Source organism: Centroberyx gerrardi, chromosome 5 (assembly GCF_048128805.1).
Source record: "Centroberyx gerrardi isolate f3 chromosome 5, fCenGer3.hap1.cur.20231027, whole genome shotgun sequence".
Lineage (NCBI taxonomy): Eukaryota > Metazoa > Chordata > Actinopteri > Beryciformes > Berycidae > Centroberyx > Centroberyx gerrardi.
The window spans coordinates 33543964-33570378 of NC_136001.1; the positions used below are offsets into that span (position 1 = coordinate 33543964).

General features: G+C 42.2%; 1 protein-coding gene and 1 long non-coding RNA gene across 2 annotated transcripts in view; both read left to right on the forward strand.

Annotated features, from left to right (window-relative positions):
• Positions 1 to 26415, forward strand: part of LOC144539339 (uncharacterized) — a 182224-nt gene that overhangs the window by 154155 nt on the left and 1654 nt on the right. The window lies entirely within an intron of this gene.
• ywhaba (tyrosine 3-monooxygenase/tryptophan 5-monooxygenase activation protein, beta polypeptide a) lies at positions 1171 to 25527 on the forward strand. The gene is made up of 7 exons (XM_071922547.2): positions 1171 to 1306; positions 8126 to 8286; positions 11987 to 12127; positions 15201 to 15324; positions 19700 to 19863; positions 20309 to 20404; positions 21971 to 25527. The coding sequence occupies exons 2-7, from the start codon at positions 8134 to 8136 to the stop codon at positions 22025 to 22027; spliced, it is 735 nt and encodes a 244-aa protein (XP_071778648.1). The 5' UTR covers positions 1171 to 1306; positions 8126 to 8133; the 3' UTR covers positions 22028 to 25527.

The window sequence follows — 26415 nt, forward strand, 5'->3', positions numbered from 1 at the left end:
TAATTTATGATGCCTCGTGCACGTTTTATTGAATTTTCACACACACACACACAGAGACACACACAGATGTACACGTGTGCGCACACGCAAACACACATTCAGTGACATATGCAGTCACATGGTCATCATAGTCACATACACAAAACATCATCCACCTTCCACCCACATCACATGCACACACACACACACACGCACACACACACACAACAAACACAAAGCACACAACAGGTTTCAAACAGACAATATTCAGCATACAGTCAATAAAGATTTTGTTTAAAAGTCTGCGTCACTTTCAGCTCTTCCATAAGTCTAGTGTGGGATGAGACACATTAATAGAAATATGAAATAAAAGAAATGATGCATGGGTTTTCATTTTTTACTTCAGTGACCCAGCAGGTCGAGCCGACTGCTGTAGGTCACATCCATTAACTCCCCTTCACAATACTGTGTTTCGCATTAGTCAACATAGTCACCTGTTTTATTTCATTTTATTTTATTTTATTTGTCTCCCCATGGATCGATTAATGTCAGAGGAAGGGGAATTGGGGGGGGGGGGGGGGGGGGGGGTGGTGACAGGATGTAGTTTTCATTTTGCATATCTGGAAGATTTGTTTTCTTTTTCTTAATATTGTTTTTACTGACTGCTTTTAAAGAAAAAAAAATAGAATACATTTTTTTTTAAAACAAACCTAACAAAATTCAAGTTATGTGCCAGAAAAGCTGGCTACCATTATTGGACTGGATTAATTGATTGATTGATTTGTTGAATGAATGAATGAATTAAATAATGAATTAATTAATTTACTGGTTGCTTGCTTGATTGACTGATAGATAGATTCATTAATTAACTGGTTGACAGTTTGCGAGCTTGATTGATTTATTGATTACTTTATTGCCATGAGTTAATGTATTCCTTCCACAGCTCGTTGTGTGAGAGCTGCTACTTGTTAGAATGCATGACTGCTGTAAAATCACTGTAACCCACACAGACTGTCAGGTGACACGATGGTGAACTCAGATACGACAGCGGCCTCATGGAGACAGTTGCTATGGCGACCGGCGCACGTCATCCTGTAGTGGTTGCCATGGTCCTCCTGACGTCAAAGCCCCTGCAAGATGCTTAGTAAACCCCGGGGCGCGGTCGCCATGGATACTGGCGGGGGGAGGGGTGGGGTTTAGAGGAAGCGGAAGTGTCAGAGCAGGCGGAAGTGGTACTGCCCTGAATACCCTGAGCAGCGGACGGAGGACAGCTTGATAACTCCCATCGTTCAGAGAATAAAATCAGGATTCCTAGTACATTCTAAATGTGAGTTCACCTGCATATCAGTCGATTGTTGTCTTATATACGGGGTAAGAAGTGTGGTTTTGGAGAAACGGCAGCCCAGCGGTGGCCCCATTCCCTGCCTATGCGGCGGAAGGTGCCTATTGTGGTTTGGGGCTGGGTGCAAGGACTTAGGCCGAGACGTGTGATTGAATAGCGAGAAATGACTGACAAAATACCAGCCTTGAGGCTATTAACGGTTTTTGTGCTGTAAAATGATGTATAACGGTTAATATTTGAGGCGCAGACTCCGATTGATTCCATGAGGGTTCGTGCTCGCTCAGCTCCACAAGGAAAGGGAGGGTGAAGCACCCAAGTTTGGCCATTTTGACAGCTTAGCAACCCTGCCCGGCCGTCGTGAGAACAACCTAGATATTTTAGCAGCCAGTGCTAAGCAGCTAGCAGGCTAACGCTGGGCTGCCGACCGAAGCAGCCAGCCGACATATCTCGCCATATCCGCGGCACAGAATAGAGTATTATCGATGTGGTTTGCGTATCGTGATTGATTATCAGACTGCTAACTACTAGCTGGCTCAGCACGGCCGTCGTGTAGTAGTGCGTGTGGCTGCCAACATCCCTCTATTTCCCGGGAGTTTCCCTTAAATGTGAGTTAAATTTTAATAGCATTTCGGGCCCTTTAAGCAGGTTTTAGCGAGGAGGAACTGCGAAATGCAACATCTGTCGTATTTTCACACCTCGGTGTCAGCACATATGCAGCGCGATTCTGATTGAACTGGGTCAGCTCCCATTGAGCGTACCGTTAGCAGCCAGGCTAACGGCCGCGCTGTGACGTTAGCCTGCTAGCTCGCGGTATCTCTCCATCTTAAAATTCCGCAAGGGAATGCGACAGAGAGGGCGTAGCAGGCCAACTACTACCCACATATTCAGGGCCTGGAGTGCGGCTAGCTGGCCCGAAACTGCGATAGCTCACGTTAACGTGTATATTGAAGCGATGCGGGTTAGTTAAAGTCAGACTAGTATTGACGAGTTTTCCCCCCCACTGATTTTTTTTGGTGCGGTTAGCCTGTTAACCTTAGCAGCTAGCTAGGTGGTTGGGTAACGGCATTGCTAATGTTCAATGTATTGGTGGCGTGCCAGATTATTGGCTGGACAGGCCAAATTGGATCAATTTTAACCGAGCAGTGGGTCGCTGCAGCGATTAACTAACGTATATGAAAACGCCTGTAACCGTGATAAGCTGTATCTTATTAATTTATAGAGCTACTTGATGAATGCTAAAGCTTGCTAAAATCACCTGAATAGTCTTGACAGCAGGCGTAGCAAGGCTAACATCATGGGTGTTGAAATGACAGTAACGTTACTGCATGAATGCCACATGCTGCCGGATGCATGTCCTACTCAAATGATTCCCTTTGTATTAGCTGAAAAGCTTGCATTGTTTCCCTGCTATTTACAGTGTACATACTGTATATCCCTGTCTGTGCTTGGCTCTGCCCTGTCCAGCTGATCCCCACATGGAAATTATGCAGCTGAAAAACATCAGGCGTATATTACATCAAGTCAACCAAACAATAAACCAAAATTAACATAACAGGTGCAATAGAAAGTTGTTGACAAATAATAACTCCACCTGCCCAAGACCAGGAATAGACAAAAGCGGAGAATGATTGGAGGACGGAAAGCCTTTTTTTTTTTTTTTAATTTACATTAAACATTTGAGAGTAGGAATACAAACATGCTGATGTTAGCTATTTGGGCAATACAAATATATCAGATTTCCCCATATACTCAACCTTGACACCACAAGACATTTAACATGTCAGAGATACATTTCGAGGGATTTCAGGTCTCTTTATTTTGAAGATCTCAGATCAACATTAACACAGTAACAGGCGAAGTAGATTATTATTTATATAATGATCCCCCAAGCTAATGGTCTGAACCTATATTTTTCAGTAAAACTAATGGAACTGTACTCTTTTATCTGCAGATAGTTCATGTTTTCTACTCGGCCTTTGTATCAGCAGTAGAGAAAGTGTTGGTGGCTCCTGCCTGACAGGATGTTACTCTGCAGACTGTAACAGTGTACAGAGGTGCAGCAGCGGTGGCAGTGCCACAGCTTAGGTGAACTGGGAATGACCCTGTTTTAAGTTTCTGTGCTAACATCTTACCCCTCAAGGCTGTCAGGTCTGCCGTCACGCTGCTGTTAAGATACCTCACACTTAATCATGACTTTTTCATTCTGCATTAGTTCAGCATTACTTAAAACGTTGGTCATAGCTTACATGGAGGACATGTGGTTGGTTAAAGTTATTACATTCTGTTCTATGCGCCATTTAATGTGAAATTTTAGATAATACTACTAAATACTACTAACGCTAATACTACACTGCACTTTCCTTATTACAGCGCTCTAAATTATCAAGAAGTGAACATGACATATTAACAGTCCACTGTAAGATCTATCTAATAATGATAAACTCTTAAGTTATCACTTGAAAGCAAGTTTGTAAAATGAGTTTCCAGTTTTGTCTCAAAAGAAGATTGTTTGCTCATCGTATTTCCTCGGACAGGCTGTTCCAAAGTTTAGTCCTCTTGGTTGCAACTGGAAGATAAAAAATAAGATACGGGTAGATAAAGTCCTGCTTACAAAAGACCTGATTCCATTCTGCAGCCCCTGTAGCATGTTTCCTCACAGCTTACAGAGGAAATACTGAGTTTTGATATGACTCCATTCGTTTGTTCTTTTAAGCGAGGAAATGGAGCTAAGACCACCATATCATGTAATGGGTTAATGTAGGTAGTCTTCTTTTAATGCAAAAAGTTGATGAATTCTCCATTTAAAATAGTTTAAAAATAGAAATTGCTCAGTTGGGCTAGTATTATCTGGATATGAAGCAGTTGGAAGTCATAAGAAATACAGTTAAATACAAATTATTCAACAGTTGCCATGTAAAATGTCCCTATAATGGATGCGGAATATGCCAAAATTATTAGTAAGGTTATTAAGTACAGTGATTATTCTGTTAATACTTTAAAAAATTGTTTGTTTTATAAGATCTAAATATAATCAGCAGTCGTACAAGTTATGTATCCTGATTTTATTGTCAGAACTTGTTTAGCTGTTTGAATATAAGATCTGTGTGTAGTGGATGCAGAAGTTTATTAATTGTTGAATCTGCGAATTCTGTTGCTAAAATCTGTGGACATGAATCCAAATATTTCAACAGTTTTAGTCCAAGATATAGATGTAACAGATGCAGAAGTAAATATTTCTGGTGTCAACAGGGGTTAGAATGCGTAATTGAACTGCAAATAATACTTTATTTTTGCGGCTGTCATTTTCCCCTATATACCCGCAGGTCAGAGGTCAGGGTCAGCTACAGAGCAGCAGCCCTGGACTGTCTTGCTCATGGACACTTCAGCAGGGCGGCGGTTTGAACCCGGGTCCACTGGGTGAAGGACCGTCTCCATAATAAGCGTTGAAACTGAGAAATTAAAAATGAACATTGTTAATATGCACATTCTAAGTGTAGGAGATGTAGAAGTGTATTATTTGTTTAATTTATTAAATCTGGTGTTAAAACGGGTTAAAATACACTTCAGTGTTAATGTAGATATTATTTGTTATATTCAAGTTAATTAAATATGCTAATTCAGATGTTAAAGCTGTTAAAAGCCATTGTGGAGCTGATGTCATGTGAGATGTGGATGTAAAGGAGGTGGAGGCGAGGCAGTGCCCTACTTAGACCTACAGATTCATCTGGAGAGCAGAAACCCCTCGGGGGGGGGGGGGGGGGGGAAATAACTGGTAGCAGCCATTTCACTGGAATTGAAAGGGTTTTTGACAGTTTATAAAAGTGCCTTTTTGTCTTTGCTGGTTAGGTTTTTTTTTTTCTTTGCGTTGTTAGGAGGCTTTAATGACAGTGAGTTCATTATCCCACAATATTCTCTTGTCAAGCCAACACCAGTGGCGCTTTAAACCTTTCATTCCCTGCTAAGCTGCGGGTTGGAAGGAGCTGCTTCACCAGCCGGCTCCTGGTTTATCTCTTCAGGACAGTGTTTCTCTTCCTCAGGCTCGTGAGGTATCTTACGAAACGAGAAAAAATCAATTTGTAATTTACACATTTATCTTCGTTTTGTCCCCCGTGCGATGAAATCTAGCGGGGGACTATGGATCAGCCGTTATTGTTGTTGTTAAACAGGAGATCTCAGGTAAACTCTCTAGTCTGATTCTGATGAAACTTGGAAGGATGATGCATCTTCACACCGTCTCAGCATTTAAAAAGAATACACTGATCGGCCTAATGAGGGCGCCATAATTACAAGTCAACATTTTAAACTGAAACGTGCAGAGTCCAAAATTAACTTTTTGGCTTACCTGCCAAGGTGGCTGGTAGATGAAAAAATGTACTGGCCAGACAGATTTTTTACCAGCCAAAAATAATAAATTGCTTTTTACTATTGCAATTTGCTATTATTACTATTTAGCATGTCATCTTGGTCTCATATGCGATTCTCAATCAATATTATAGCAGTGTCCAGTAATAATAGTAGTAGCATTAACTGTATGCAGAAATATTAATTCAACTGTTTCAACACTAAAGTGTAACACTGGTGTAACACAGTGTGCCCTGGAGACTGACGCGCAGTCACGGTGACATTTTGAGCTCTCGTGAACCAAGATGTTCTCCAATTTCACAGTTGTAGTGCCAACAACGAAGGAATTGCCTCTGCGCTTTTCCTTTGCGTTAACACGACACACACTACAAAACATGACCCCCTCCTTAAACTCCAGCCATGTTCTTGGAGCATCTGAATCATTGTATCGCCGCCTCTCACAGAACTTCCTCGATGATAGTTTCGGTGGACGAGACGAGGACGCAATTACGTACTACGCACGACACACGCAGCTCGGCAGATCTAGCAGATTGAAGTGACAGCAAACCAGCAGCTTTCTCCAGCGCGTGTAGGAAATTCATTTTTTTCTACCGGCCAGAGTGGCGGGTGGTCTCCATAATTTACTCGCCAAAGACTAAATTTACCCGCATTTGGCGACTGGCGAGTGTTAATTTTGGACCCTGGAAACGTGATTGTTTTTTCAAACATGTATATATATTCATATTGATAATTTTTTGGTAAAACTTGGAGGGATTAAGTATTTTGACACTGTTGTGGCATTTATAAAAAAAGAAAAAGACTGATTGGCCTGATGCGGGATGCTATAATCAAAGGACAAAATTTGAAAGTCCATAACTGCTACACCACCGGTCTGATTTTGATGACACTTGGAGGATGATGCATCTTGTTCCTAATTGGCCTAAGGAGAGCCTGCATTATTCATCGGGGTCATTTGTTTTATCGTTGTGATAAATCCTTTTTTTAAATTATTATTTTTGGGGAATTTTTGCCTTTTTAATTGATAGCTGATAGGCAGGAAAGTTCGGGGGAGAGAGAAGGGGGATGACATGCGACAAAGGTCCCAGGCCGGATACTGAATAGTTTTCAGCTTCTAGGCCTCCTCTGATAATTAATGAAACGAGCTGAAAAAGGAAAAATCATTCTTTAAACTGTTTACCACTCCGCATCACTTGTCACGAAACAAAAAGGTTGAGAACCACTGCCTTAGGCTACCAGCAGGATGCTCCATAAATACCATTTTCTTCCAATAATTAAGTGAAATTGCCTGAAAAGGGGAAAACAAAAACCATCATTGGTTGTCAGAGTTTAACCTTCTGGATGTTCATGACTGCAGCGATAGAGGTCAGGAGAAGGTGTCACTTTGTTGTTGTGAGTCGGAAAGACTGACAGCCACTCAAGTCATTTTAGGAGAATGAAAGTTGCTAAATTATAGTGGAAAAGGCTAATATAATGGCATTACCTATGGCATCTTTACTTCCTTGATTTGGTGTGTGTCCTGATGAAACAGGATGTTGGGTCATTCAAAAGCGTAAACCAATGGAATATCAGTTAGGGAGAGTTTTTGTTTACGCCTACTGGTGCAGTATGAGGTCACCATTAAAGATGCACTTTTTTCCAGGTAGTAACTATTGACAAAATCTACTTATTGTAAGTCACTTTGGACAATAATGTAAGTAATGGGAGTTCATTCCAGGTGAAAACCCATATAGATGGGTATTAACATAGAGCTTGTGATGGACCCTTTATCCAAAGCACCTTACAGTACCGTGACTGTATTCATGGTTAGCATGGATGGCCTCAGAGGGAATTGAACCCCAAACCCTGTCAGTCTTAATGCCAGGGTTTGCAAAACTTATCCTTATTTTCCTGGAGACTTCCTGCAACCCTCTCAAAGACCTTTCTTCCTTTCCTTCATTTCCTCATCTGCCTTCAGCCTCACCCCCCCCCTCTTCACCATGCTCCACTTGTATTTTTGGCTCTCAAACCTCACACTTCCCCAAAACTCACACTTTAGTCTCTCACCCTGTCATCTCGCTCTCTTTCTCCTTCCCTCCCTCTTTATCCTCTTCCCTCTTTCTCTTCCTCGCCTCTTTTCCACTTCCTCATCCCATTTTACCCATCCTTATTTCTTGTTCCTTACCCCTTCTCCCTTCATTTACTCCACTTCTCCTCGCTTCCTTCTCTCTCTCTTGTCTCTGTTTCTGTCTCCATCTCTATATACAGCTTGATCTTTCTCTCTCTTCAAGCCTGTGGATAAGAAAGACCTGATGTAAAAGTCCACGCAAACGCTTTATATTTCTGTCTTTCCCTTTTCCCCCTCCAGCTTGGAGATGGATGAGAAAGACCTGATCCTGCTGTGAAAGTCGACATAAACACTAACTCTGTCTCTCTGTCTGTCTTCCTCTCTCTCCCCGCCTCCAGCCTAAAAGATGGATAAGAACGACCTGGTGCAGAAAGCCAAGCTGGCGGAGCAGGCTGAGCGTTACGACGACATGGCGGCCGCCATGAAGGCCGTGACGGAGCAGGGCCTGGAGCTCAGCAACGAGGAGCGCAACCTGCTCTCCGTCGCCTACAAGAACGTGGTACGGCATCTATCTAATGTCCTTTTTACTCTTTTGTTTTTTTTTATACATGCAGATTTTACCTTTAAAAACGTCAGCGTTCACATGAAGGTGATTGACCTAAAAACTTCCTGCGGTTCTCCGATGCTGCGTTACTGTTTACGGTTATGCAGTACTCGATTTTGAGAACTCACCAGCACCGAGTACCTGCAAATACTTTTTGGGGTATTTTGATTTTGTTAATTTTGGCTAGCTAGCTCATAGCTGTGACCAGAAGCTAGTGTACGTCACTCTGTCGGTCACTTGGTAGGTTCGGTTTCTCTTGTCAGTCCTAAAAAAAAAAAAAACCTGCTGTGCGTGATCGAGAGACACAATACCTGTAAGTAGAGCTGGGCGAGAATTCAATATTATCATTTATCGTCTTTCAGTGGAATCATATGGTGGTGATATGGTGATTTTGGGATATTGTAACAATTCTGCTGTGTAAATTGATCATAACGAGCAAATGTTATTTAAAACTCTGACAAAATTAGGTATGAAACATTTTAAGGAATAGCCTATTATTTGGAAATTTCAGTTTTGTTTGACATCACACCTAATATTACCGTTCAGTTCAGTGGAATGAACATTAATTTGATTATTTAACATGTGATTTTGCATATGGATTGCAAAGTATATTGGTCCTTATGATTATTGTGATATTGATTACAACCATATTTCCCAGCCCCAAGTTTCTCAGACAGCCTCACTGGTGTCTTAGCTCACTTGGTAGAGCAACGGACTTTAATGCAGGGAAGTTTATCACAAATTACGTGATTGTTTCTTTTTAAATTTTCATTGTAAAAGTCTCTATCCGGACTCTTAGATCTAATCAAGTGTTACCCTCCCATTGAATTTCCCCATTTAAACATAATTTCATCATCATAAGTACTAGGACTGTTAATTGCCCCTAAAAATTTAAATGCTACTATAAATTCACTGAAATAAGTCAAATTTGACTGAAATCTCAATATTGATGATAAAATTTACATAAAATGGACACATGAAAGCAGGGCCAGATGAGATTGGATCTGGAGTTGATTTACAATTTGCAGTTTTTCAGTTCCTTTTGATTTGAGGTTTGAGTTGGTGTTGTGTTGAATCTTGCCTGTTTACTGAGAAGAATCCAAATGCCTTCCAAACATTGCTTGGAGGAGTAGTTAGGAGTAGTGCCGTTGCTAGGCTGGTTGCTTTCTGCCGTGTGTGCTAGAAACCAAGCAGCAGGCTGGTAGAAGAGATGGTGAGAGAGACAGAGAGTCTGTGGAGCCGAGGCACGAGGAGCCGGGGATGTGTTCAGCTCAGTCGGCTGGTTTTCGATGCATTTGACGGGCCGTTTGGCGCTCGAATTTGATTCTTTTTGACATTCGACTGAAATTAGAATGTTGATATTCGTTCCTACAGCCTTAATCAGTACTCAGTTATTTTGTCTATGGCCCTCACTGGCACAAGGCGCAAGTATTTTCACCTGGAACTGGACTGATAACTATACTGGTGTCGGTGCACAGGACGGGGAACTAACTTTTCTATCCACTGGCCCAAGTTTGCTGGCCTCTTTTACTATTTGACCTGCCTAATGAGATTTTAGAGCACAAACAATGACTGGTTACCTGTCAAAGTGGAGACGAGCGTGGGCGTCCTGGTGGATCAGTGGTCTAAGGCCATGTAAAGAACAACGTCCTGGGTTTTAATCCGGCTCGGGACCTTTGTCGCATGTCATCCCCCCCCTCTCTCTCCCAGTTTTTCCTGTCCCTCTCTCTAGTTTGTACTATCCAATAAAGGCGAAAATGCTAAAAAAATTAATAATAAAAAAAAGGGCCACATGTAGCCACGGCCAATATTTAGCAGCATGTGTCTGGTGGTAATTTGCCTCCCTGTCGGTGCACCTCTAAAAACAGCAAACAGACTAGTAGATCTAATCCAGTGAATGTATTTAAAACTTTCCAATTAGACTACGTTGTGGCTCCATCCTGTGACTTGGATCATTTGAGGCTTCCTACATTCCTTCTGCGCCGGCTAATTGCCCTGCAGGGATGCATAAAGTTGCATTCTGTGTAATTTATTTGCTGCACATCATACCAAAGGACCTGTTTCCACTTGGGCATTACGCATGCTGGGAAGCGGATTTAAGTTGGATATAAGACGTATTGAGGTTGATTCCAATAGTTACGCCATGCTGTTTTCTTCAATGGAAGTGAAGAAAGTAAGGTTATTTAACAAGCTATTCCTGGTTTCTTCCTGGAGTTCTTCAACTGCTGTAAATATGTATTTTACAACTCTGCTGAATGTGCTTACAGGTAGAACTTGGTAGGCATATATTGGTGAAGAAGTGGGCTGTTAACCTGTTTCCATGGTGAATTGTGTGGTATTGCCAAAGAGTCTTAAACCTCAGGAAGACGGTCAAGACACACTCAATCCCATTATACCTTCCATTCACTGAATAGGTGTGATAAAAGATGTTTTAACCTTAAATCAAGCAAGTACTAAAGCACATTCTTAGTGACGGCAACGGTGGTTTCAGGACCAGGGAGGGTTTTATACAAAAACACACACACACACACACCTACACACACCCACACACCTGCCTTCCTTCATACCTGGAAGATGGCCAGCACTGCCCCAATTTAATGAAGAACAGGAATAAAGCATGTGCCCACTGTATGTAGGTGAGATGCAGCATCTTCCAATAAATTCAGGCTCTCTCATTCAGTCTGTTATGTGGATTTCCTGTGCTTCTTATTCATCTGAGGTGTTGCCGTTTCTCTCTCTCTTATTCCCTCTCTGCTCCTCCCTCTCCCACCTTTTTCTCCTTCACCTCTTTCCTCTTCCTGCCCTCTTTGTCTCTCTCTTCTTCTCCTCCTCTCTTTCCTCTCCACCCAACCCTCCCCTGCCTCTCTTTCTTTGACCTAGAAATGGATCTGAGCAGGTGGCATATCGCAATTTTTAGTTTTGAAATGTCTCAATATTGAAGCATTTCATGTCGCTTAGCACACCCACTTAAACTGAAAACAGGGTTCGATCAGTACGGTTTTTGATGGCTGATACTTATATTTTAGTTTTGAAGCTGCTGATGGCTGATATTTTGTGCTGATCTGTTTAAAATTTTTCATTATCATACCAAAAAATGACTGGTATTCAGCGTTCTCCCCAGAATTGTATTCATGTCAGGGTGGAAAAGCCTCTGAAACAGCATTTAGACCGTCACTGGACACTAAAACTCAGACTAACAAAATTATTTTAGGGTTAGCAGCTCTTTAATGTAGGGTGATCTACCAAATCCATTCAATGGTAGGGAAACTCTGGGATACGTTCGTGCCTTAAAATGGAGACTTGATTTACAAAAGCATTGATGAACAATTAAATTAATAAATTTGAGAAAGAAAATAAAATTTCATGGCAGGTTTTACAGACAGTTTTTCTGTAGCTGTGGTCAGGAAGGAACCTCCATCGTATCGGCAATGGACAACATTGATTAGCCGATATCTGTTATTTAATAAAAGATAAATAATAAAATCGGCAAACGGATATGTTATATGCCTAGTTGAAAATTGTCATGATGTTGCAATATATGCAATGCCAAACATGCAGTAAAATATTTTTGTTTCCCAAATCGAGACGTAATAATCATGTTTGAAAAACTTGGATCTTGTCTTTTAATAGCTGTTTGTGGTTGTTGTTGCTGTAGGTGGGGGCCCGCCGTTCGTCCTGGCGCGTCATCTCCAGCATCGAGCAGAAGACGGAGGGCAACGAGAAGAAACAGCAGATGGCCCGCGAATACCGTGAGAAGATCGAGGCCGAACTCCAAGACATCTGCAAGGACGTGCTGGTAGGGAGAGGGAAGGAGAGGGAGGGTGGGGGGAGAGGAGAGGAAATGACCTGCAGTGGAGAGGAGGGGAGGAGATGGTTAGCAGTTGGACTGGTCTGTAACCAAAAGGTCAATCTCGTGCAAAACACTGAACCTCCCACCTGCTCACTCAGCTCAGTCACTCTGAATAAGAGCTGAATGAACTGAAACTCTGAATCAGCTAAACGTAAGGCAAGGCAAACTTTATTTATATAGCCTAGCACGTTTCATACACAAGGCAAATTCACATAAAACATAAAAGACACAGAAGTTGTCTAATAAAATTGCATTAAGAAAGAAAGAGAACAAAATAAAATTAGGAAGAAATATTTCTAGCATAGGAATGACCCTCTATGTACGACATATAAATAACCGTCTTGGAACGTAGGAACAAACCTCCATGTTTCTTAATAGGTCATATTTACAGGAACGACACCTCAGTAATTATGTTCTCAGATGACCGAGCCTTTCAGTACTTACTTGCTCTAAACCATGTTCACAAACACAAACAATTCATTCTAGCTCTAGCCACCACCATTGTGAGTTCCTCCTTGAGTTGAGCTCAGAGAAACGTCACAGTGTGTGGTGATGTTGTACAGAGATCAGTCGCCATCTTGGAACACAGGAAGGAACCTCTCTGTTCCCTAAAGGGTCATATTTACAGAAGGGCTGGATGATATACTGAAAATCTTACCAAAACTGTCACTGGTGCTCTCTCACTGACCAAATTTTCTACATGTCAGTTTGTGCGTTAAATACATTTGTCAAGTAGCCAACTTTGTATAAGCTGTTTGATTTGTGTTGATTCAGTTAAAGCGAGAGTCGTGCTTCAAGCAGAGCTAGAGTAGAATCAACTGTGTCAAGCCAGCTAGAGACTCGAGCTGGGTTGAGCTGAATTTCTCCCTTAATTACTCAAATTTGAGTCGCTCTGTGGTTCAGAGATACTGTTGAAAAATATGGTTGTTGGCTCATTCGGAAAGTAAACTATTGTGGCCTTGAATCTGCCGCAGGCCTTGTGAAAACCCCTCAGGTCCCGATTAGGTTAGAACAGAACCAGGCTCAAATTGTCAGCGCCTGAGCAGACTTCTAATAATACCTTCAAGGTCAAACTGGAAGACTTCTACAGTGTTGCGCCGGTTGAGGACGGAGGGAGGCGAGGACGGGTGGAGACGTGCCGTCCATGAAGCAGGAGGAAGGCTGGAGAAGGGAGAGCTTTGATTGGACCAGGGGATAAAAATATATCCATGATCTTGACTCAGAAGGGCTTAGGTGTTGGTGGGCATGTGGGATGCTGCCGACTCGTTTACGTTGAGCTGAGCAGAGACTTCTGAAGGCATGACGACACTGGAGATGAGGCAACATGGGTCGAAGGAATGGACTCAACCAGTTTGGACTAAAAATATATCAGGGATATTCCTTGCCAGTCACGTACGAGGAAGTAAAGGCATGAATTCCCCAAAGAAAGACCATGGCACTCCGTTTGCAGGTACAAAAACCTAAGAAGCCTTTTATTATGATAAAAACAGCGACTAACTCGTATCGACCAAGAACTGGACTGACTCTGTACTCTGAAGACCAGTTCTTGTAGCCGCTGTAATACAGTCTTTTTACATCGTTGTACCTGCAAACGGAGTGCCATGGTTTTTTCTTTGGGGAATTAATTCCTTTACTTCCTCATTCATACTTTAAGTGACTGGAAAGGAATATCCCTTGTATATTTTTTTGGTATTGTGCCCGCCAACCACAGAGCAGCTGTTTCTGCTGTCTTCTGCTACCTCGGATCCAAGAAGCGCTCCTTTCTGATCGACAGAAAATTAATCGATTACAATTTTGATACTCGATTAATCGTTTTAGTCATTTATCAGTAAAAATACCAAACATTTGCTGGTTACAGCTTCACAAGTGCTAAGATTTGCTGCTTTTCTCCCTTTCATATCATTATAAAATGAATACTTGGGGTTTACTTTGGCTGCTGGTCAGACGTAGTAAGTAATGAATGTAGTAGTTCTATAAGCAACCCATGTAAACAGCTTAATCAGAATGTAGTCTTATATAGAATAAGGCCTATAGTCAGATTATTGCTGTCCATGTAAATGTACTCATTAAAACAAAGCTGGTCTCAGTGAGAAGATGCTCTGGGGGAAAGCCGGTCCTGATCACATGAGGCGGGAACGGCCTTCCTCAGAAGAGCAGACGAGGGCCGCATCGATACCAGAAACTAGAATTAAGAGTATGACACATCCGTGCTGCGAGTTGGTGACACCCCACTGGCAAAAAAATGTGTCCTCCTTTTTTTGATAGAACAAGTCAACTAAGAAAACTTGGTTATTTATAGAAGTGGCTGAAGGTAGTGAGGGTTATGTAGCTACACACTCTTGTTCTTGCTGCCAGTTCCATTTATTGTCAAATGCAGGAAATTTGTTTTGCAGACAGTTGGTAAATCACAGCATCATTTACCACACACACAGAAAAAATGAAGCAAAGTGGAGTGGCAGCTGATTAAAGAGTGCTGAAATATTTGCAAAAAAATTCAGAGTTTGCCGAATGTAGTATAAATAAAGGATGTGAATGTGTTGTATCCCAAGTTGCAGGTGTGAATCCTTGGAAGAACAGTAAGAACGTTTGAGAAGGAGTGAAATTTGAAAAAAGCGTGATGTAATTTTGGCTATGTACTCTTGAGCAACTGGGTGCATTGGTGCAACTGGATGAACGCTGTCTCTTACAACTGGAATGTGTAGTTTATAAGGGTACGAATAGAGAGTAGAATTAGCTTTCAGTGGTTCTTTGTAGTTCTGTTAGTTTGAGTTTGTTTGACATGTTTTAGTGAAGGCTGCAGTGGTAAGACTTTATAAGAAACACATTAATTCTGGCGTGCAGATTAATACCACTACAACTATTAGTACTAATCGCCATCTGTCATAGTTGTTGAAATTGCATTATTTAATCTCAGGTTTCCCTCTGCAGTGGCAGTTCTTAGTGCGGTAATCTACCACCGCTCTGCTGGTCTGTTTTGTGTTTCTGTTTGTGAACCCGTCCTGCCATCCGTCTGTTTCAGGCTCTGCTCGACAGCTTCCTCATTGCCAACGCATCTCAGCCGGAGAGCAAGGTGTTCTACCTCAAAATGAAAGGAGACTACTACAGATACCTGTCAGAGGTGGCCTCCGGGGAAACAAAGAAGGGTGAGTATCTGGTTTGAAGTTGCTCAGAACCGACCGGTTATGTTTGGTCACTCAGCAGAGAGAATAGATGTTTGGTTTTAGCACTCCAAGAAGAGTGGCTTGCTGTTTTTGTCAGTGAAAGAAGCGAGGAGTTATTAGTTACCAAAAGAAGAGCAAATACATGTTTTTTTATTTATCATCGAAGTTGATATTGATGCCTGAAGGGAAATTCAGAGGTCAGGGTCAGCTACAGTGCAGAGCTGCTAGAGATTCAGTGTAAATAGTCCTTTTTATTACTCAAATGTTAGCAGCCCTTATTATTGCTCGAAGAGTCTTTTTATTGCTTATAGAAGAGTTAGTTGCTGCTTTTATTAGGGATGCACAGATTTAGGAATGTCCTGAGCCGATTTCAAAGATCGGAATAGGACCGATTAAAGCGTGTTTTGAGTGATCCGTATCGGCTACATGACGCCCGATCAAATCCCGATCCGTTTATTTATTTTCATCTCCTCCCACTTGCAGCAGTGAGGCACTTGGTGTGGAATAGGCGAGTCGCAGCATCATGTCCACAGTGTGGAATTATTTTCATGTGGAGAAACACTAGCACTAACAATACCACTGGTGTGAGAAACGGGCGACCAATCGTCTCCACAATGCTCTCATTGGTTTACAGTAATTATATGAAGCTATGGATATTACTTTGACAATGATATTGATGTTTACAAATGAGACATGTAGCATCTTTTTGAATGTCACTTCACAATCCATCAGATAGATAAAATTAATCCAATCAGCCGTCATTTAATAACCTTTGGTTTGCTTTAACCGCTTTGACGTGTATTTTTATCCCTGGGACTCTGCTGTAGTTCCTGTTGTTGAGGGGGAGACGGACTGATTCAGACTGTTGCCAAGAGACAGTAACCCATAATAGTCCCATAATTAGGGTTGGGTACCGTTCACATTTGAACCGGTACCCAACGGTACCTTTTTTCGATACTTTACTTTCTCTGTAATAACAAAAATGTAATTTCAGTTGTAAAAAATAAGTCCAAACTTCTCAATTTCAACATTTACACACCACACAAAATAAAACCCCTCTCTACCTCCCTCTCCCCTCCCAAACCTGTCCCTACAACCTCCAACCTGTCACAGTCTGTCACCACCAGGGCACAGCGTGAGAACGCTGTTGTGTGTCTCGGAGGAAGCACATCTGATATCCTTCCCAAGATCTAGGAGTCGTAGCAGCGAGGTTAGTTTAGTGGGGTTGGGAAAAATGGGGGAAAAAATAGTAGATTAATAAAAATAAAAAAAATGGACAGGGTAAAAATAAATATATATTTAAATAAATAAAGGTATTGTATTTTACAACTTAATGTATAAAATGAACTACTCTAGCTCTGAACTACTCTAGTAATGAACTACTCTAATGAACTACTCTAGCAGTTCTTTTTGAGAAAGATCAACATGTCTACTCGGTCCACACTCACTGTGTCCCCTGCTGTTGAGAACACCCGCTCTGAGGGTGTAGAAGAGGCCTGGACACAGATATTTTTTTGCCAAGTTGGCCAGCATTGGCATCTGGTCCCTCTTCTGCCACCACCACAGGATAGGATCCACTGAGCTCAGGACTGCCGGGAAGCTCCGGTACACCTGTACCTCCTTCTTCGCCTTTTCAGCGATTGAGGGGCCGCTGATGTCCACCATCACGGTTTCCAGCAGGGCCTGGTCTTCGTCTTCGAAGAGCTCCCCAAGAGCTGAAAGTTTTGTCTTCTTCTTATGCAGTGGTAGCTGAAAATAGAAAAAGGCCTCATGATTCATCAAGCATTATTATGTTATCAATAGAACAAGTATGTCAGTACTGTCCATATCTTACACGTGCTGCTGCTGCCCTGTCTTCTGTAGAGCCATCCTCCTCCTCCTCCTGCTGCAGCAGCTCTTCTTCTCCTTCCTCCTCCTCCTGGGTCACATCTCCACCCTTTAAATAAAGCATGCACAATAGTAAATTAAAACAATATGTATGTATAGAATAGAACACATAAGTCTACTTTATGATCATGAACAAACCTTGTTTCTTCTTGCGAGTGTGACAGCTTCTTTCTCCAAGTGGGTCCAAACAGCCTCATCCTGACGTCTTTTGCACCAGGGTGAAGGGTGTAACCTCTGTGGCTCTCACTGTGACACGAGGGCGGGTTGAGAGTGGGACAGGGTGACCTGTCAATGAAAGCAAGAGTGTAAACAGCACGACTCACGAGCTGATGATAATGATAACGCTAGTAAAAATGCTAAGCTGACGTCAGCCAAGACAATGAAAAAAGCCCAGTTATCTCCAACAACAACTTATCCAACTAGCTAATTAATTACCTGAACATGTCAATGAAGTTGTCACTTAAAGTTTTGTCGTCCATGGAGGGTTCAGCTTCTTCGGCGCTGGCTGCAGGCTAACGTTAGCTGCGGCTGCTGCGGGGGACTTGGCTTTCAGGCTATCAAATACGGTACACTCTTCAGCTTTTAGAAATATTTTGTGTTTGACCAGGTGTTTCCTCAGGTTAGACGTGTTGCCATGGCCAGCTTTGCATTTCACATCACAAATATTGCAGTGAGCGTTGTCTGCGTCAAGTTTTGAAAAGTGTAGCCACACTTGGGACCGCTTTCGGCTCGCCATTGCCCTGACAACAAGCAACAAGCTGCAGGGGTGACGTAATCTCGCTTTCGTAGTCTCGCTCTCGTAGTCTCGCTCTCTCTCTTTCTCTCTACTCTCTCACCCAGATGCGCTCTCAGGTACTGAAATTCGGCACCGATTGATTTTACGTGAATCGGTACCGACATAATTCGGTCGGTACCCTTAAAAGTACCGAGTTCGGTACCCAACCCTACCCATAATAGTCTGTTGTCACGATTATCCATCCTCTGACTCTGATTGTCATGGAAATAAGCAAAGCCTCCATTGAATGGGATGTGATGGCACTAGACTCAGACAGTGGCAGGTTGGCCTCGTGGTTAGAGAGGCCGTCCTGCATCTGAATGGTCACAGGTTTGATCCCTTGTGTCCTTGAGCAAGACACTGAACCCTTCACTGTTGACCAACTGCCCTAAAACCATGTTTTCATACACTAAATGCTTAAGATGTAATGTAAAAAGTAACATGGAATTAACATTGGCTTTGTGCCATTGATGTACAATGCAATAGTAAAGATAGAGGCATTAGAGAAAGGGTGTTTTTCAATTTCTCTGTGCACTTCTCCATCCAGAAATTAACTGGGAAAATCGGCCATTTTTACCAGCCAGTTAGTTTGACTCTTTTTACCAGCCATTTAGATTTGGTAGATAATAGAGCAGAGTACTAAAATATGCCAAATACTGGGAAAATGCCACTCTCTAGGATCCCCCCCCCCCCCCCCCCAATTAATTTGCAATGCAATGACAGGTTTCTTGCGCTGCATGGCCACTGTTAGATGAACCCAGAACAGGGTTAGTAATACAGTCTGCATCCTGTCTGCTTTACTAAACACAGTTGGACTTCATGTCTTTTTCCTGATGTCCTGTTTCTTTTTCTGCCCATTTATAGCTTCAGAACTTTAATTAGCCATGTCCAGTAAGAAATGGACTGGGTTCGCCAACTTTGTTTCTTATTTTCTGTCTTGGATTCAATTCCCAGTATCATTAAAACATCTTTTAAGTGTTAAATTTGGCCTGAAACCTGCAGATACCCTGCAGTGAGTGACTGCAAGAGTTATTTTTCCTGCCCTGCCTACTGTTGCTTCATATTACATAGCATGTCTTCTGAATAAACTACAATTTCATTTCCTCGGTCATTGGTTTTGTTCAACAATATTAAAAATAAAAGTAAGTGGCAGTGCTAGTTTGAGTTTGTGAAAACAAATGCTACAGATGCTGTAGACGTTCTCTATCTGTCTCTTATCTTCCCTTCTCATTCCTTTCATCCTTCCTCTCTCTCCCTTCATTTCTCTCTTTTCTCTTGTCAATACCATCATCTGTCAAATACCCTGAGTATGGAAACATTTGGACGCAGACGGTCCCAGACAAATTTTCTAGATCAGAGTGTAAACGGCATGTCGCTGCTCTCATAGTGTGAGAGGGTTCGGCACGCCACGTCCCGATCTCCCGGTGCAGTCTGGGACGTCCCGATCATTTTCAAACATGTTTGATATTTTTGTCATTGCTCTTGTAGTGTGAGAGCGGCACAACGAGGCAATCTTCTTCTTCTTCTGCTTCTTAGCTTAACTCTTATAATGTGCAAACTCATCCTAAAGCATGTGCGGTATTCTGATGGAAGATGGGATTCGGTCGCTCGATAAACGTCAGATGTCCTGCAACATACGGTGGTGTATGTGCTCCTGCCATAAAGGTAATAGTGGGAGTTGTGTGTGTGTTGCAGCCACGGTGGACAACTCTCAGCAGGCCTACCAGGAGGCCTTCGACATCAGCAAGAAGGACATGCAGCCCACACACCCCATCCGGCTGGGCCTCGCCCTCAACTTCTCCGTCTTCTACTACGAAATCCTCAACTCGCCCGATCAGGCCTGCAGTCTGGCCAAGCAGGTGGGTGCACACGCACACACACACACACACACACACACTGTCACTAGGGCTGCCATGATAAGTCATTAGCACTACATACACTGCCTTATTTGGCTCTTGGTTGATTGTATGGTGAATTGAATGTTTGATGTAATGACTCTTTTGATGTGAAAATAGAAGAAAAATTCAATAAACTTTTATCTGTTTCATTGCAAAAGTTGTTAACTGAACTAGATTTATTGAGATTTAGATTTATATTAGATTTATTGAGCAGTCGATCAAATACTCGGGTAAATCTGTAACTAGTGTTGATCCTTAGTTTGAACACTAGTTGTTTCAACACAGACGTCATATAAACGGAGCACATGATGTGAGGCAAACCTGATCTGTGTTTAAATAAATGAGTTTTCATCACATTGGTTTCATTCCCACTGCTGTCCCTCTTCTGTTTCTGTCCGTCTCTCAGGCTTTCGACGAGGCGATCGCCGAACTCGACACCTTGAACGAGGACTCGTACAAAGACAGCACTCTGATCATGCAGCTACTAAGGGACAACCTCACTGTGAGCACACACACACACACACACTCACAGGCACAATTTGCGTACACAACAAAGGAGCTGTCAACATCATCTGTTTTTAGTGCCTTACTGTGTTCTGGTTACATACCTTCATTAGTTTCATTAAATTGTCAGCTCTATCATGTAGGAATTGTATATCATCATATATCACAATTTTACTTTCCACACTTATATACGTATCATATTGACAGACAATATTGAAAGAACGCCTGCTGTAGTTGAAAACAGTCAAGATGTTTATGTCTAGGACTTGTTCAGGAATTGCATCAAAAGTTCTGGATGAGTATAGAAGTGATGCATCTGACTGCACAGTTCATGTAGCTGTAGGCTGTTGAGAACTTTAATCTTCAGATATTCAGTAATATGGCCTAGATGACAGTCGTGTTGCCTGGCCGCTGTCAGTACACCTCATACTGAAAACTGAGCAAAATCTACAAAGCTAGTCTAGAAATAAAAAAATCCACACTGAGTATGTTTACATGCATACATCAATCTTAACCCAACTAAGGCAATATTCTTTTTCTATTGAAACTGTCATGTCGCCTTTATCTTATCTGGGGTCTGGTCATAATTGGAGTAAGCAGAACCCAGTTAACACACCTAGACTTCTGCTTAATCTTTCCATTTATTTGGGCTTTAAAAACGGTGAAAGCTCACCAGACGCAGCAACCTGGCTGTTGCAGTGCATATAGACAAACTGGGTTATTAGAGAAATCACGTTACTTTAAACCATATAAACATAATAGAAATACTGTCTTAAGCTGATTGCTGCCAGTAATCGGGGCAGCGATGTGCATCTAAATTAACTCTCTGTTAAAATCAGCTGTTGACGATCTGGCTCCGTTCAGTAGTTAGTTGTGTTTCTCTTCCTGGTGGAGAACCGGCCAATCGTAGACGAGGTGACGTCACCTCCAGATGTTTCCAGCAGCTCCAGTGGAGTTTGATATGAGAAAATGTTTCAGGATCTAAAACCTCAGCGGTAAACGTCAGGTTTTGGTGTCAGTCCCTCAGAATCAAAGAGCGAGGGCTTCTTTCTAGAGCCGCCATTTTGCACCGAGAGACGTTCAACAATCATACAGGGAGAAATCCATCGTAGAAGAGGAGAGAGACCAGTTTCTCCACCCACAGGAGCAGGAGAGAGACCAGAATGCAATGCAGCAGAGAGACATGATATGTTTTGAGCCGCCGTCATAGTAACGCCCCAGTTTCACAAGCTAGTTGTCTAGCTAGCTATATTCATACACCCATACGCTCACCTTTGATTGAAAGCAACAAGTTCCCGCCTCTTCTCTGGCGGTTGTTGAAAGGCATTCTGGGAAATGTAGTAAATCACTAACTGCAGTAGAAGTAGATGAAGCAGGTTGAAGGAAAGTGGGTTCACCAGAAAAGTAAATTTCTGGTTTCTTTCATGGTTTGATGATAACTAACAATGTAAGAAGATCTGGGTGGATTTGTCCTTAAAAGTTACGTTAATTTGCATATATACATAGAGGTAGATCAATTGATGTGCTGATTGATTGGTAATTGATTTTTTTTCTCCCCCTGCAGCTGTGGACATCAGAAAACCAGGGAGACGAGGCCGACGCCGGCGAGGGAGAGAACTAGAGCGCACTTCACTGTTAACCCACCCCCACTCTCCAACTTCCTCTCCTCCTCTTCCTCCTCCTCCTCCTCCTCCTCCTCCTCCTTCTTCTTCTCTCTCTCTTTCTTCTCTTTCTCTCTTCTTACACATATACAGCTCAGTTCATTCCCTCCTCCTGCTTTTTTCAACCCAGCCTCCCGACTTCCCTTCTGTATAACCAACAGCATGAATAGTACCTGACCTTCACAAATGAAATGAAAAAAAAACAAACGAGCCCTACTCCTCCACCCCATCCTCCCTCCCTCCCTCCATCCCTCCCTCCCTTCCTCCATCCCTCCGTCATGGCACTCCAAGGCGGGCCGGCAGACGAACCGCCGGCCGCCTCGTCTTACAACACCCAGGGAGGGTTTTAATCCAGAACCACAAAATAAATACATGTCTTTCTGAGTAACGAGCCCATTCCCCGTTTTTATTTTTTTTTCTTCCCCCCCCTTTAATCTCTCTTCCATTCCTCCGTTCTTCCCTCGTTTCCTTCCCTTCGTTTCCTCCTCCCTCCTTCTTAACATTTCAGAAGACAGTACGTTCCCCCCTCCCCCCCCTCCTCTCTCTAGCGAGTTAATGCATTTATATAGTTGTCCCTCCCTTCTCTTTTGGCTTTTCTTAGTGTACTGGCAAATGGCTGGTTTTATTCCACTTTAAACAACACAAAAAAGTTGAAAAAAAGTTGAAAGTTGAAAAAAGGTTATTAAACTGTCCGTTTATTTTCAACAAACACTGTGATGCTTAGTTTTTCCTCCACCTTGTCACCGGAAAATAAAAGGCGAGTCAATTCTCGTCGATTAGCAAGAAACAATAATCAGTCGGGGGGGATTGAAACTTTATTTTGTTTTTGTAATTTTTGAGCGGCAGTGCAATTCTGCTGAGGTTTATACAGAAGGGTCATACAAGGCTGTATTGTGACACTGACTAATCTAAAAAAAACAAAACGAAACCCTACATTCATTTTACCTGCTGTGTAATCAAACTCACCATCTTGTTGTTTTTTTCATTGTTTGTTAATTAACACGGAACTAAAAATCAGATCCAAAGGGACCCAGGGTTTGTTTTTCACCATTCCGCACATTTCCAGTTTTAAACTAAAAGATTGATTTGGAAAATTTAACAAAAAAAAAAAAAAAGTACATTCCATCTGAAAGTTTCAGAAGATTTTAGACGTTTCCACCTCCTGTCCAGGTGCTGCTGAACATCAGCACTGCGGTCCCACTCTGTTCCTTCACTTTGTTAACAAGCACGTGTTCACTTCCCTTTTCCGTTGCTTTTTGTTTGTGTGTGTGTGTATAACAAATCAAACTCATGACTCACACCTTTTCTGGTTTTTGAAAACTGTAAAATTGTAAACATTTTTAGAGCTTAACTGTAAATCTGTCTTTTGGAAACGAAGAGATCTGTGGATGTTGTTCGTTGAAACCCGCTTGCAAAGAAACCCCCTGAAGCCGTTACCTTCAACTGTTGATTTTGCTTTTATTTCTTTTTTGCATTTTGCCTAGATCATTTTCGTTCAGTTTTTTTTTCCTCTCTGCCCTTACAGCCCGTACTGACAAGTCTTGAAAAGTCGTACGTTTCCATTCACTGCTGAATGTTGTGATCTGCGGACGAGAACGCATGCTTTCTCACCCTGAACCATTCATCGCCATGTAACTCTGCCGGAAGCGCCGAGCGGGTGTTTGTTCTCTGTGCCGCGACGTTTAAAACTGCCGCTCCCTCATTTCCACAAGTACGGCGTAATTAAAAAAAAAATACAAAAACTCGGTAGTTGCGGGTCGGCCCGGCGGTTAACGAGACACTGAAGCCGCTGCCTGCTCGCTCCGTCCGGATGAGCGTGTCAGCTGATCGCCCGGAAATGTAAAAGTTGAGTTGTTTATAAACGGGGAACTACTACTGTAAGACAGGAGAGTAGAGGGCTCGCTCTCTATTTTCTTATTTCCCTCAAGGTGTATCCAAATCCAACAATCTGACCGGTGTTCGAAGAAGGTCAGGTGGAGGATAGGCCTTGTAGCGACGAAACCAGCTCAGTCTCACTTTGTTACGCACCGCTAAAGTCCAAGTCCACAGATTAATGGAAAAAAAGGACGCTGTAGTTTTAAGCGTTGCTTTTTGGCGCCGAGGAGCCTGGCTCGGTGTTTGTCTCCAAGCAGCCAATCAGAAAAGACTTACTCGTCGTCTGTCTCTGGAAGTGTTAACCTACCTAATTGAGACCATCCTGTAGTTTGGTTCACACTCTGCGCATTCAGGCTCGATTTCTCCAAACGTTCTCCGTCGTACCGCCACCGCAGACGGACGATCTTTAGCTCCTGGCTGCTTTTAGAGAGGAGGGAACACCTGATGAGCGGTTAGCGACACACATCTGGTTTCTCCTCATGTCTGCGTCAACAGGGAAAAATCAAGATTCCATGTCATTTTTCAGATCTGATCTTTTGCGTTTTTATGTATATTTGAACTGGGGGGAAAAAATCAGGTTCCTTGTGGTTTCTCCCGCTTGGAAGACTGTGAGAAGAGAGAAGATCTGCAGCAGAGAGAGTTAAAAACCAGATGTGTGCCGGCGTCTAGGAGACCGGACACGGATTCGTCATTTTTAACACGTCACTCGGATTCGTGAGCACAAATGCGTTACTTTTCAGCACAAGCCTTGTTCATGACGACAACGGGTTGCGTTCAAAAGCAATGCAGGTGTTTGTTGTTCCGAACTAGACAGGAGTTGAAAAACGTTAAAAGTGACGAAGAGCGCAGCGGAGCGGGTCGAAGTCCAGAGCCGAGAGCCGGTTCAGGACGCTTCCTCTCCCTCGACAGTAGAAATAGTTGATGAGAAATAGTCGATTTTTTTTTTTCTCCCACTCAGTGTCACAATAACCTTGTCATTAACCACCTTCACATTCCACTCTGTAGGTGTAGAACAGTCATGTGTCTCAGTCTTTTTTTTTTCCTTTTTGCTGGGGACAAATGTTTTCATGCACTGAAGTTTAAAAAAAGAAAAAGAAAAAAAAATCCTCCCTGCCGCCCCTTTTTTCTCTTTAGCTGAACAAAAAGGCAGTTATTCTACGCTTGATAAGGAAAAAAAAAAAAAAAAGATCCCATGCAGTAGTGAATGTGGCACCGAGCCTGTCTGTATATCTGGTATCTCCAATCGTTTTGTTTTTACTGACCAGTATTCTGCCTAAAAAAAAGAAGAAAAAAAAAGAAAATTTACAAAAAAAAAAAGTTTGCTTCTGTGACGGTTTTATTGCTTAGCGCGCACGTGGTTGTGAAAATTTAGACTTAGCTTAAGGACACCAAAAAAAAATTTAATAAAACGACAAAAAAAAAAAAAAACCCTCAACATCTTCCCTCCCTGGTTATTGACGTAATACTAGATTTGTGTATGTCTTTTAAAAAAAAAAATCCAACTCTAGTTTCACCTTACATGTTATAAACAGGACAAAATGTAAAAGACAATTTAAAGTGAAATAAAGGTTTTATCAGTTCCGAATCAGTCCTGTTCTGTTTATTGTGACGCTGGCCTGTTTCCACTCAGCATCTCCGTGTTGAGCATCTCCGTGTTGAGCATCACAACGTGTTGAGCATCACAACATGTTGAGCATCACATGTGAAAATGAAAATGCAGGATGATTTCTGCGCAGGTCTGCAACGTTTGGGAAATGATTTTTTTTTTTTTGTTGTGATCAAATGTTTGTTATTCAAGGATATAACAAAATAACACAGTCATATTGGATATATAGTCACAAGGAGACTACCCCCTGTGCCCCTCCCCCCCCCCCACCCCCCCCCCCTCCTCCCCCCCAGGACCCATAAGGACTACAAGTGTACAGTCATTGGACAAATCAAAGACAAACACAACAAATCAGATCAAGTACATAGTGGAAAACAAGCCAACAACAACAAAATATTATAATAATGATAAAAAAAAAGATTAAAGCTGCACCCATTGTTTGATAGATAGATAGAGATAGATAGATAGATACTTTATTGTCCTACAAGAGGAAATTTGGTTCCACCCTCTGTACAAAGCCTCACATACATGCACACACACACACACACACCACAATATTCATACAAAACAGGAAGACAACACATTAACAATACATTGACACAAGACATTCAATGCAGTGAGTTCAAAGCTTCAATGGCAGAACGGTTTAAGCTCTTCTTAAAGGATGCGGCTGGTGTTTTTTAATGCATTTCTTACCGTCAACAAATCCTATGAAAATAACAAAATCAACAATGCGTTTGCTCTACTCCCGTTACTTTCTGACTTCCCACGTTCCGTTTTTAGCCGTCAACCCGGAAGTCATTGGCTCCAATTGTAAGATAAAAACCTTTAAATACAGCTCACAAAGACATAGTTTACATTTTAAAA

Bases quoted from the DNA above. Each gene is read 5' to 3' on its own strand.
- ywhaba (XM_071922547.2), top strand. From the start codon at position 8,134: ATGGATAAGAACGACCTGGTGCAGAAAGCCAAGCTGGCGGAGCAGGCT. The intron at 15,325-19,699 runs GTGAGTATCTGG...TGTGTGTTGCAG, and splicing joins CTCCGGGGAAACAAAGAAGG to CCACGGTGGACAACTCTCAG. The intron at 19,864-20,308 runs GTGGGTGCACAC...TCCGTCTCTCAG, and splicing joins CCTGCAGTCTGGCCAAGCAG to GCTTTCGACGAGGCGATCGC.